General features: G+C 26.2%; 1 protein-coding gene across 1 annotated transcript; it reads left to right on the top strand.

The window, feature by feature from the left end:
- Window positions 1-567: 567 nt before the first annotated feature.
- Window positions 568-1,604, top strand: LOC129609832 (uncharacterized). The gene is made up of 3 exons (XM_055521956.1): window positions 568-700; window positions 801-942; window positions 1,021-1,604. Exons 1-3 carry the CDS (start codon window positions 634-636, stop codon window positions 1,577-1,579), a joined length of 768 nt encoding a protein of 255 aa, XP_055377931.1. The 5' UTR covers window positions 568-633; the 3' UTR covers window positions 1,580-1,604.
- The last annotated feature ends 12,655 nt before the right edge of the window (window positions 1,605-14,259 follow it).

The raw sequence follows: 14,259 nt of genomic DNA, 5'->3' as shown, positions 1-14,259 counted from the left end.
TCAAATCAGCATTCAATTCATTTTCAATTATGTTTCTTAAATTGATTTAACATTCTAGTTTACCAATTCTTAATATTTCAATTATATTGCTCGGTTTTACTACTTTTGGATATTCTTAAAATCTCTTGAGTAAAAGTTAAAGTTATACATACATTTGAAGATATTTCACTTACCGAACCGTAGCCTAAGATTTTTACCAATTTTATTCTAAAAATCAAAATTTAATTTTTGATATTAGGCATCATAATGTCAATCGATTAAGAAAATCGAAAAATTTTCGCCCTCCTAAATAATGTTTGAAATGTAATATTTTTTATGAACGTACATATGAGACACATAAAAATCACCAAACAATTGTAAGATTGTTTAATAGATTAGCTCCTTTTTATAGCCTTAAAACAATTTTACGCATATCTTTATTATTATCATAACCATCTTATCAATCTAATCGATTACTTTTATGAGGGTATACAAAATTTATTAAATTTTTTTTTTAATAATGATATTTTGTATCTACTTTTTTTTAATATAAAAGTCAATATAATTTTAATCAGAATTTCAGTAGCTTATTAGCAATCTAAATTTTGACATTAAATCTGAGTTTATTTTACACAAAAAACAAAGAAAAGAAAAATGAAATTTTTCACAATTTTTATTTTTGCTATTATTGGCACTTCATTAGCTCATAAACCTATAGAATGTAAGTTATAAAATTAATTTTAATTTTTCAGAATATTAAAAATAATTAATGAACGAATAGGAATATTAAAATTTCTTACTTTAAAATTTTGTTTTTATAGTTGGAATTGCAGATGATGTTCGTGCAGCAATTGAAAATGTTAAAAAACAAATGCCATGTGGATTCCCAGAACATGGTATACCACCATTAGCACCATTTGAACATGAATTCCAAAGTGTTGAATTAGAGCATGATTTAGTTTCGTAAGTGTTTTGTTTGATTTTACTAATTTCAAATATAATTGAATAAATTAATTTATTATTATTATTTTTTTTTTGTAGAATCCTTGGTAATATATCAAATGTATTTGCTATTGGTGCCGATAATTTTGATATTCGTCAATGTTCATTCAGTCTTCTTAAAAGAACTTTAACATTAGAATTAAATTTAAATAATTTCCATGTACAACGTGGTAATTATGTATTGGATGCATTAGCATTTGCCGGTAATAGAGAATTAACAATTAATGGTGCTGGTGATGTTGATTTTTCAATACAAAATGTTAATTTAAAAGCTACAGCTAAATTTGGTATAATTGGTGGTATTAATTTACAAGATTTTCATAGTACATTAGATGTTGGTAGTGTTAAATCACAAATAACTGGTTTAATTGGTGGAGGATTACCAAATGATGTTATTAATTCTGTTATTGAAGAATTAATTCTTACAACAGTTAAAGATCATAGAGCAGAAATTAGTGAAATAATTAAACAAGTGGCAGTACCTTTAATTGAAAAATTCATTAAAGAAATGAAATTTATAGATTTCATGGATGTTGTTACATCAAATCGTAATTTTTATAAATCTTCTTGTGATAAAACTAGTATTTTCTTCTATTAAAAAATTCATAAAAAAATTAAAACAATTTTGCTATTTTATTTTTTTAATTTACAATACTGCAGCTAAAAAAAATCTGATGTTGTCAGCTCATAACCGACCGCAATGTAAATTGTCTAAAGTAAAAGGATTCTAGAAGATTGTGAAAATACTTTTTAAACACTTCTTTACAAGGCACTAATAAGCTTTTACTCGTAGTTAACATACCTAGAAAAATGTGAATTTGGCTCAGAGTTTAATTCTGTGCCGTCCGAATTACTCGAAAATTGAAATTCTATCAATTCGTTCGGTAGACATAATAAAAAATGTAAAATCGGCCCTCAGATCAGTTGCCGAATTTCCAGATCTTTCCAAAAAAATTATAGATTCATTGTTTTAACACCTCGAATTGAAATATTAAATTTCAATGAAATTAAATATTAAATTTCCATGTTTTGCGTACGGTCGAATGAAGCTTACATATATATGAAATTTCAAGTAAATAAGTTTAATATTTTCTTTTAAATGGTGAAAAATGTAAAACAGGCCTACTAAAAAGTGCAGTTCCAAAGCCTGATATATCGCAAAAGTTGATCAATCCGTGGCATAGCCGAAATAGACTTACATAAAAAATTTCATCAAAATCGGTTCACCCGAACTTGAGATTCACGAGTGTACACACAGACAGACAGACAAACAGACCGACAGTTTGCTAAAAATAGTTCATTTACACTTTCCTACTATGGAGGAGTTTGTTCCTAGCGAAAACTCGATATGCAGAATAAAGAATTTCAAATAGAAATAAAGAGCTTTCAAGCGTTATAAAATCAACTGATCTTTGTTTCGCACTAGTATTTCGACTACATGTAACTCAATTCAGTTAATAATGGAAGTGTAATAGATTTAGAAGACTTTTGACCTCATCATTTTTTGTTAAATTGAATCAGAAATTTATTAACACATCACAAATTCAAAAGGAGACTGAATCTCCTTTAATTTCAGCATAATAACAAAGAAATACAAGTCGAGAGAGAATGAATGTAAAAAAATAAGAAAAATAAGAAAATTTTTTTAAAAACTAATGGCGTTTTCGTCTTACAATGAATAAGGTGAATGGTAAGAATTTTAAAAATGGTTACGATTTCAAATATCTTATTAATTATATTTCTTATTTATTATTATTAATATCCCGGTTAGCTTCCTAAATATTTTATTTCTGTATATTTTGTTAGTTTCCAAAAATCTATCATCGAGTTCAAAAAGTTTGAGCATAATTTACACGTTTTCAAGTATATCGGCAATATCCTAGAATAGATCATGTAATACTTAGTTTATTACTTAATCGCTTACTCAATAACTTACTTAATCATTTTTTCAAAATTTCATGCAAATTATTTTGCTTTCCCTTTCCATTTTTCAATATATTTAAAGGAAGAACTTGAAATTTGTAAAAGCGCTCAAAAAATTCTACAATTTATTTCTCCAACAGTATTTTTATTTTCAAAGCATACAATAAAATTACTAATAATTTCGCCTGAGTTTATGCAATTTTTAATTTAAATGTTAGTTTTGTAAAAGATTCGGAATCGTAAGATATGCAACTTACAATGTTATTAATAAAATAAAATATAAATTATTATTTGAAAATAAGAAGCTGAAATGTAATTTTTGTCTTAAAATTAATTATTATCATAAATTTTGCTTTAATTTAATAGAAAAAAAAACAGGTTCAATTTTTCATCAGTTTTATCTTATAAAATAAATGCATTTTATTTTTTAACAAATTTTTTTAAATTATGCAAAATTACAAAAATCTGATTTCATATCTATAAGATGTGAATTTTCACTCTCACAATTTTAAATGTATTAAAAATTTGAATTCTTATAATTAAATAAAATTCATTTATTTCCTTTAGTTTCTATACACTAGAACGTCTTGATCCTTGTGTACCTTGCAAATAATTTTTGATTACATTATTGCAAATTCACCTACATTTATAAAAATTAATATAATTATATGAATTTAAATTTTTGACATAAAATATTTTTAATGATTTTTTAATGAAATCAAGAAAAAACAAATTTTATAAAAGCCTAGCTGTATGCTAAAATATTTTATGAATTTAGATGCTTAAGAATATTTCAATAGAAAATGAAAAATTCTAATATTCTGAGCAAAGAGAAATTACATTTACTGAATACCCTTACTGAATAAATAAGGATAAAAATATTTTATATAGAATAGTGAGTAAAAAATTTTGCATAAATAACTTTTAATTACAATAATTTGCATAGTCCTACTAATTTTCTTATTGAAAAAGAAATTTGTAGGAATTCAAATGATTTTTATACCCGTACGAACGTTTTTGCCTTATCATTTGTAATACTAAATAATGGCCTGAGATATAGACATAGATGTATGTTTAAATAGTGTCGATTTCTGAGTCGATATAATCATGTCTGTCCGTCCGTACCAATGATATCTTAAAAACTATAAGTTATTTATATTAGTAAATAATCCTATTAATATTAAATATTAGTAAATAATCCTGAATTCTATTTAAATTGAATATGGCAATGGCTCAACTTCAGTCGTTATTCGGTTATATTTTAGAAACTACTTAAAGTATAGTACTGAAATTTTATTCAAACAAATATGGTAATATTGTCACTATTTTCGGAAAAATTATAAAATATGTTATCTAGTATATTATGGCCATTATTTGCAGTAGAAATATTTGAGATGGTATGAGTTTGGGTGGTAACTGCCGCATTCGCGTATGTATAAAATAGCAAAAAAACAAAAGGTCATGTGAAAGAGTGTGGCAATTAATATTATCATGCAACTCTTTCACACGACATCTTTTTTTTGTGCTATGTTATCATTCATTCGTGCGGATATCACAAAATTGACACGGTCAACTCTACTTATTCTCGTTTTATTAAAAATGCTAAGGTGAAAATTTTATGATTTTAAATTTCGATATAGTTAAATATGTGTTTATTCAATATAATAAGAAATGTTATTATTTTAATATAACAATATTTGTCTTGTTAGTATAAAAATTATAAAATTCTTTAAAATTTATTACAAAATTATCAGTCAATTATCAATCAAATTTCAATGGAAATATTAAAGAAATCAATTATATTAGTTGAAATTTTGATATTCACTCGATATTGTACTAATTTTCACGTAAATTTTCTGAAAATCTATTACCTATACATTGACAAACAGAGGTGGAACAATTTTTCATCAAAAAGAAATTTATGTGTAAAATTATTGATTGTCATATTCTTAGCCCTGTTAATTTTGCTTCAATAAATAATTTATAATTTTCCATTCCAGTTGTATTTGATTTAATATTTCTTATTTGGTTATTTTATATAATATTTAACCATTCCTCGTTTCAGAAATTTTTAATTGCTTTCATGTCTGTAATCTGTGTGAATAGAAGTTTAAAACATATCTATGTTGGTTCTTTAATTGATTGATGTTTTTTTTGTTAAATCATCCAATTCTTCATTTCCATAAACACTAATGTGACTTGTGATTGGCATAATAGTAAATTTCTTTTTTGAATTCGCATATCATAGTATTTTTCTGTGATTTGTGTAGAATGTTTTTTTATTCCATGAATTGTATTAAGAGAATCATTTGCATATTATTAATCTTTAAAATCATTAATATTAACAGTATTTTTTAAAAATTTATTATTTATATATAAATAATTTCTTAAATTATTACATTATATGCAAATAAAATTATTAAAATTAATATTTAAAATATTATTGTAAATTATAATGTACACACAATATATTAATTATATTCAATAAATTTTGCATCACATATACATATAAAATGAATAAAGAAAATTAAAATTGGAGCAAAAATTTTATCTATATAAACACACATACATACATATAATCCATAATATTGCAAGATTTCAATAAATTTTCACTTTTTAATTAATAAAATATTTTAAATCACTTATTATTCATATATGTGTATATGAAAACCCCAAAAAACCTATCATATCTGCATTATATTTCATTTTATATTAACGTACATTTAAAAAATATAAATACATACATTATAATTATTAAACTGTTATACATGTATAATATATACCGCATAATAAAAATCTCATATACATACTTATATTTTCTAATTGAAAATTTTGTTTGAGAAAAAAAAAAACAAAATTGGGACGGGGGGAAATCATTCTGTCGTAAAATAAGAATTTTGCATTCAAATGATGCTCCAGTTTAATTTTTTATCCCCATATAATACATACATACTTTCTCTTATACATAATGTGCACAATAATATTATTTTATAAATTAAATATTTGAATTACAAAAATATTAAAAATGCAGATTTTCAAAAAAAAAAAAATAAAATTTCCTATATACTCGTATCCTTTTTTTTCCCTTTATTGACCTTTGATAATTATTAACATTTTGAATTTTGTAAAATATTCGAGTACTTGCACAATGTGTAATGAGAAAAATATTAAAAAAAATAAAAATAAAATCAGAACAAATAATATTTAATATTATTTAGTACAAAAATAGGAAATTTTTTTTTGTTTGTAATTTTTAGTCCTTTAATATAAACGAAAATCTAAAAATTTATCATTGAGATTAAAAATAAAAGTTTTTCCACAAAAGTTTTCATCAAATAGGAATGTTGTTTCTATATTTTTGTTTTTTTTTTTTGCAATTTGGCTTTTAACTAACAAAACTTATTTGCATTAAAGCAAGTTGCCATATCTTAGTTTTTATAAAAGTATTTAATTTCTAGTAGGTCAATTTATTCTAATTTTTTAAATTTTTTTTTTAAAACTCGAAAATTTTGTTCGTATGTTCACCTATTTTAAAAAAAAATATTTACACCTTTTAAGATAAAAAATTTTAATTCTATTACAATATGGAATTTTTAATATATTTTCCGAATTTACCCTAGTACCCTAGGAAATCCAAATTCATGTTTCGGAATTCCCAAATTACTGTTTTTCATTATATTCGGAATTCCAGATTATTTGGATTTTTATATTACTCGTATATATACGGAATTCCATCAAAAAAAAAAAAATAAATTTTATTAAAGAAATCTTGTAAAAATTTTTTTGAAAAATTCAAGCTATATACTATAGAGGGTGCAGTGTACCGTCTTCTATACACAGTGTATTGTAAATAGCCTTTAAAATTCTTACCATATTAATGTATAGTGTGAGTGAATATTCGAAAAATCGACTATAGGTTGTTGTTCAATATCTGAACACTAATAGGCTTTGCTAATATAGATTAATGTCTATTATATGAATATTTGTGGAAGCTATAATGTAGCAAATCTTAAATTTTAATGTAGCACATTTGATTCATTAACGACATTCCAAGAATTAATCCAAAATATGTTAATGTTCTTAAAGACCTAATTGTTTAGAGGAAATTTTTCATTTGTTTTTTTTTTTTATGGTAAAATTGTTTTTTTTTCCCCTATAAAAAACTTAAATTAATTTTTCTATTCATCTGTAATGTAAACTTACTTAAAATATTTTTGATACGTGATTTTTTTTTAATAATATTCAAATAACCTTTTTTCATTCTACATGGATGCAGATATTAAAGAGATCTGTTTTTTTTTTTAATATACAATATGTAAGATAAAAGTTTGTATAAAAATAAAGTTGGGTCAAACCAATGGTTTGTATTGTAGCACTTTTCCCTTCAACAAGTGAAAATTTTGCTATTAAATACAGTCTATGAGTATCACACTATTAAAATTATTTTCATTCATATACAAAACTATTTCTAGGATTGCATATATTTAGGATGACGCATATATGCAGTCTTTGAAGTAAAGCAAAAATTAATATAAAAAGGGGTTAACATAATGCTCGATTTTAAGGGTTAATTGTGTGAGTTAAGAAAAATAATTATATTTTTTAATTTCATAGAATTTACCGTTAGCTTTTTGCGTTTATAAAAATTTGGAAAAGCTTGCGGTTTCGGAAATATAAGGTGTCAAAAATTCAAATTTTACGAATTTCAAGAGGTGATAACTTGAGAGGGGGTGGAGATGGAAAAAAATTTTCTTCTAACAAAATTAACTATTTATTAATATCTAAAAGCTCCTAAAATTTCAAGCTTCTACAGTCTGGAGTCTAGAAGAAAAACGACATCAAAAATTTGGAAAAAAAGGACCTTAAATAACGGTAAATTTGAACGGCCATTTTGTTTTTCTTAAGTTGAACTATAGTATACCGCGCAAGGGGAAGCAAGCCACTGCCTTTCTGCGTTTGCAAAATTTCAAAAATGCTTATGGTTTCATTGCAACAAATATTTAAAAAAGGCCATTTTTAGGTTTTTGGGGGGGTATAACTTCTAGAGGGGGGGAGATAGGAAAAAATGTTGTTCTACGGAAATGAATTTCTAGTGAAGATCTATGTACGTATTAAATTTCAGCTTTCTATCTTCAAAGGTGTAGAAGTTTTGTAAACAGACACACGGACAGACGGACGGACGGACGGACGGACGGACAGAGTGAAACTAATAAGCACTTTTTTCAAAAAATTTTTTGGAAAAGTGCTAATAAAGGAGATGATGTAAAGATATTAATTTCATTTTATATTTTAAATATTTTTACAGTGAAAAATTCGTATAATAAAAGGGAAAATTTATTATATGAAATTCCGAATGCACAAATAAGTCATTCCAAAAATTGGCAAACTGAGGTTTTTTTGATCATGATCCATAAAAATTTGGTAAAAACATTTATTTGCAGTAATATTGAAAACAAAATATAAAAATGTAGTTATTGAAAGTCATGTTTTATAAGATGGCACATTTCCCTTTAAAAATTTTGATTTGGAAACTTGTGTATATTAAACTTTAGATGTGATTAATAAAAACTCGGCCTGAGGTTTAAGTAATTGACTAATTTTTAAAACAAAGAAGGAAATCTTAAAATAAGAATTTTTGAAAAATTTAAACTAATTCAATTTGAAATATTAAGGCTTGACTAATATAGTACTAGTTAATTACAAAAGGACACTCATAGGATATGCTAGTGGACACTTAATCTGTTAAATGTTTTGATTTTGTAGAAGTTTACTAAAATTTATATAGTGTCGAAGAGCATGAAATGTTGAAAGTTTGATATCTTTTGGACTCAACTCGAGAAGTCAATTTAAGTATTAACTATAGCACATACTGACAATATTTATTATAAAATATTTATGAAAAGCATCTAAAACTTTTTAAATTCGCGATTGGCGTTTCGGAATAGAATGAAAATTTGAAGTGCGTGAACATTGTATAATAGTTGTTTTCGTATACAGTACGAAACGTTATATAAAGTAAAATGTTGTTTTTTTTTTACAATGCGGAATACTTTCAAAGTTGCAGCTCATCTGGTTTTGATGAGCTACCACTTTATTGGAAGAGGAGATTTGAAAAATCAGTCCGAAAGTTTGTCAAAGTAATTTTGTAATAGAATTTTGATTTAATTTCATAACTTTACGACGTCTTCATGTTGTAAATTTTCAGCAGAAAATTAAATGTGAAGAATACGGTCGCCTTATATTCAATATAGTCCTCATTTATAATTTTATTTAATTTCTGATTTTAAAAGTGCATTATCGTATATTGTAATTTTTTTTTTAATTTTTGACATACGAATATTATTCCGACATGTTATTTGTAGTCCAGTTACTACAGTACCAGTTACTCTTAAGATATGTATACAACATTTATATGTTTATTGGAGTATTTGAAAAAATTTGATACGTTTATTGAAAATTTGTCATTTTTCTAATTTATGCTACGGGGGAATCATTTTAACAAGAATATAAGATGAATGTACAAAATATCTGAATATTATCTAGTTTTAATTATATTGAATTCAGCACATGAATGGTTTGAATCTGAAAAGTATGAAATAAAAGTTTAAATTTTGTAAAGTAACTACAAAATCCGGAAAAAAAAATATACCGCACAGAAAAAATATTTTCAAAATTCAACTTACATATTTCATGCCAAATGTGTTGGTATTTCTGTTTGTACAAAATGAATATTTACAAAATGAAAACTTAATAATATGCAATATCATGACGATTCAATATACCCTGCCCAAACAATTATTAGTCCTATGCCATATACCTAGGTAAATTTCATCTAAATACCTGTAATAATGTAACGAAGAGTTTAAAAAAAAAACTATGGCAATATATACTCGTACTTTGCATGTAAACTATACATATACATACATGCATTTATACATATAAAACTTAATAAATGAAAAAGGATATTAAAGGATATATCTAGGTTAGTCTGGTTGTAAGTATTTTCTCGTTTTTTTTTTTGTTTATTTTTAATTTTTTGATTTTTTATATTGCTACTAACAAATATAAGTGTGTACATATGAGATACAAACTTGTACCAACTATTTTTTATTTTATTACTATTATATCGGGAAAAAATCTTGATGATTGGATATGGGACCGAAGGTACACATATAATATAGAGAATATCGAGAACAACGATATTGATGAAAACAAAAAAATACTATTATGGTATTTGTTTATTCTATATTTCTTGAATCTAGGGCAACAATGACGTCATTAGAGTTTTTATGCCACAATAATATGAAATATCTAAGTACATTTATGTAAATATAGTTATAATTATTGAGATGTGCATTGTATACAATATGTATAATAAACAATTTTATGCAGATATGTATGTATATTATGCAATGTTTACTTTATATGGCAAAAAGCTTTGATAGTAATATAAATTATAATGGTAATAAAGATGAGATTTTTGTTTAGGTTCAGGAAATTATCAAATGAAAAGAGACCAAAATTAAAATTGAACTCAAATGAATCACTGAACTATAAATGCAATAAATATTTGCTCTACTTAAGAATAATTATTATATTGTCGAAATTTCTGTTGAATTTTATAGCAACATTTTGAAAATTTAGATGATCGTTTGATTTAGATTCTTGTTTGTGGTAGTATTTGCTTCTTAATTTTTTGAACGGATATTTCTTAATTTATAAAATATTTAGTATCTCACAAATTTTAGCAACACGATTGCATTAATATTTTCGAAGATAATTAAAAAAAGTTTTTGCAAAATTTTAAACGCGTTTTCTGGCTAAACTAGAAGAGACAGAACGAATTTAAGTGTTTCTTGTGATCACTGGGAATCCACAGATTCTGGCAATATATGATAATAGGCTGTAGCAAAAATATTTTTGGAGATATTTAAAAAAATCTTTTGCAAAACTTTAAACGCGTTTTCTGGCTAAACTAGAAGAGACAGAGCGATTTTAAGTGTTTTTTGTGATCACTGGGAATCCACAGATTCTGGCAATATATGATAATAGGCTGTAGCAAAAATATTTTTGGAGATATTTAAAAAAATCTTTTGCAAAACTTTAAACGCGTTTTCTGGCTAAACTAGAAGAGACAGAGCGATTTTAGGCGTTTCTTGTGATCACTGGGAATCCACAGATTCTGCCAATATATGATAATAGGCTGTAGCAAAAATATTTTTGGAGATATTTAAAAAAATCTTTTGCAAAACTTTAAACTCGTTTTCTGGCTAAACTAGAAGAGATAGAGCGATTTTAAGTGTTTTTTGTGATCACTGGGAATCCACAGATTCTGGAAATATATGATAATAGGCTGTAGCAAAAATATTTTTGGAGATATTTAAAAAAATCTTTTGCAAAACTTTAAACGCGTTTTCTGGCTAAACTAGAAGAGATAGAGCGATTTTAAGTGTTTTTTTGTGATCACTGGGAATCCACAGATTCTGGCAATATATGATAATAGGTTGTAGCAAAAATAATTTTGGAGATATTTAAAAAAATCTTTTGCAAAACTTTAAACGCGTTTTCTGGCTAAACTAGAAGAGACAGAGCGATTTTAAGTGTTTTTTGTGATCACTGGGAATCCACAGATTCTGGAAATATATGATAATAGGCTGTAGCAAAAATGTTTTTGGAGATATTTAAAAAAATCTTTTGCAAAACTTTAAACGCGTTTTCTGGCTAAACTAGAAGAGACAGAACGAATTTAAGTGTTTCTTGTGATCACTGGGAATCCACAGATTCTGGCAATATATGATAATAGGCTGTAGCAAAAATATTTTTGGAGATATTTAAAAAAATCTTTTGCAAAACTTTAAACGCGTTTTCTGGCTAAACTAGAAGAGACAGAGCGATTTTAAGTGTTTTTTGTGATCACTGGGAATCCACAGATTCTGGCAATATATGATAATAGGCTGTAGCAAAAATATTTTTGGAGATATTTAAAAAAATCTTTTGCAAAACTTTAAACGCGTTTTCTGGCTAAACTAGAAGAGACAGAGCGATTTTAAGTGTTTCTTGTGATCACTGGGAATCCACAGATTCTGCCAATATATGATAATAGGCTGTAGCAAAAATATTTTTGGAGATATTTAAAAAAATCTTTTGCAAAACTTTAAACGCGTTTTCTGGCTAAACTAGAAGAGATAGAGCGATTTTAAGTGTTTTTTTGTGATCACTGGGAATCCACAGATTCTGGCAATATATGATAATAGGTTGTAGCAAAAATAATTTTGGAGATATTTAAAAAAATCTTTTGCAAAACTTTAAACGCGTTTTCTGGCTAAACTAGAAGAGACAGAGCGATTTTAAGTGTTTTTTGTGATCACTGGGAATCCACAGATTCTGCCAATATATGATAATAGGCTGTAGCAAAAATATTTTTGGAGATATTTAAAAAAATCTTTTGCAAAACTTTAAACGCGTTTTCTGGCTAAACTAGAAGAGACAGAGCGATTTTAAGTGTTTCTTGTGATCACTGGGAATCCACAGATTCTGGAAATATATGATAATAGGCTGTAGCAAAAATGTTTTTGGAGATATTTAAAAAAATCTTTTGCAAAACTTTAAACGCGTTTTCTGGCTAAACTAGAAGAGACAGAACGAATTTAAGTGTTTCTTGTGATCACTGGGAATCCACAGATTCTGGCAATATATGATAATAGGCTGTAGCAAAAATATTTTTGGAGATATTTAAAAAAATCTTTTGCAAAACTTTAAACGCGTTTTCTGGCTAAACTAGAAGAGACAGAGCGATTTTAAGTGTTTTTTGTGATCACTGGGAATCCACAGATTCTGGCAATATATGATAATAGGCTGTAGCAAAAATATTTTTGGAGATATTTAAAAAAATCTTTTGCAAAACTTTAAACGCGTTTTCTGGCTAAACTAGAAGAGACAGAGCGATTTTAAGTGTTTCTTGTGATCACTGGGAATCCACAGATTCTGCCAATATATGATAATAGGCTGTAGCAAAAATATTTTTGGAGATATTTAAAAAAATCTTTTGCAAAACTTTAAACTCGTTTTCTGGCTAAACTAGAAGAGATAGAGCGATTTTAAGTGTTTTTTGTGATCACTGGGAATCCACAGATTCTGGAAATATATGATAATAGGCTGTAGCAAAAATATTTTTGGAGATATTTAAAAAAATCTTTTGCAAAACTTTAAACGCGTTTTCTGGCTAAACTAGAAGAGATAGAGCGATTTTAAGTGTTTTTTTGTGATCACTGGGAATCCACAGATTCTGGCAATATATGATAATAGGTTGTAGCAAAAATAATTTTGGAGATATTTAAAAAAATCTTTTGCAAAACTTTAAACGCGTTTTCTGGCTAAACTAGAAGAGACAGAGCGATTTTAAGTGTTTTTTGTGATCACTGGGAATCCACAGATTCTGCCAATATATGATAATAGGCTGTAGCAAAAATATTTTTGGAGATATTTAAAAAAATCTTTTGCAAAACTTTAAACGCGTTTTCTGGCTAAACTAGAAGAGACAGAGCGATTTTAAGTGTTTCTTGTGATCACTGGGAATCCACAGATTCTGCCAATATATGATAATAGGCTGTAGCAAAAATATTTTTGGAGATATTTAAAAAAATCTTTTGCAAAACTTTAAACGCGTTTTCTGGCTAAACTAGAAGAGATAGAGCGATTTTAAGTGTTTTTTGTGATCACTGGGAATCCACAGATTCTGGAAATATATGATAATAGGCTGTAGCAAAAATATTTTTGGAGATATTTAAAAAAATCTTTTGCAAAACTTTAAACGCGTTTTCTGGCTAAACTAGAAGAGATAGAGCGAATTTAAGTGTTTCTTGTGATCACTGGGAATCTACAGATTCTGGCAATATATGATAATAGGCTGTAGCAAAAATATTTTTGGAGATATTTAAAAAAATCTTTTGCAAAACTTTAAACGCGTTTTCTGGCTAAACTAGAAGAGACAGAGCGATTTTAAGTGTTTTTTGTGATCACTGGGAATCCACAGATTCTGGCAATATATGATAATAGGCTGTAGCAAAAATATTTTTGGAGATATTTAAAAAAATCTTTTGCAAAACTTTAAACTTTGGAGATATTTAAAAAAATCTTTTGCAAAACTTTAAACGCGTTTTCTGGCTAAACTAGAAGAGACAGAGCGATTTTAAGTGTTTTTTGTGATCACTGGGAATCCACAGATTCTGGACCACACAATATATGATAATAGGCTGTAGCAAAAATATTTTTGGAGATATTTAAAAAAATCTTTTCTGGCTAAACTAGAAGAGACAGAGCGATTTTAAGTGTTTTTTGTGATCACTGGGAATCCAC

This window comes from Condylostylus longicornis, unplaced genomic scaffold, assembly GCF_029603195.1.
Source record: "Condylostylus longicornis isolate FDR11 unplaced genomic scaffold, ASM2960319v2 ptg000040l, whole genome shotgun sequence".
Taxonomy (NCBI): domain Eukaryota; kingdom Metazoa; phylum Arthropoda; class Insecta; order Diptera; family Dolichopodidae; genus Condylostylus; species Condylostylus longicornis.
Note: the sequence above shows the minus strand (reverse complement) of the source record. Positions and strands in the feature narration are given on the sequence as shown.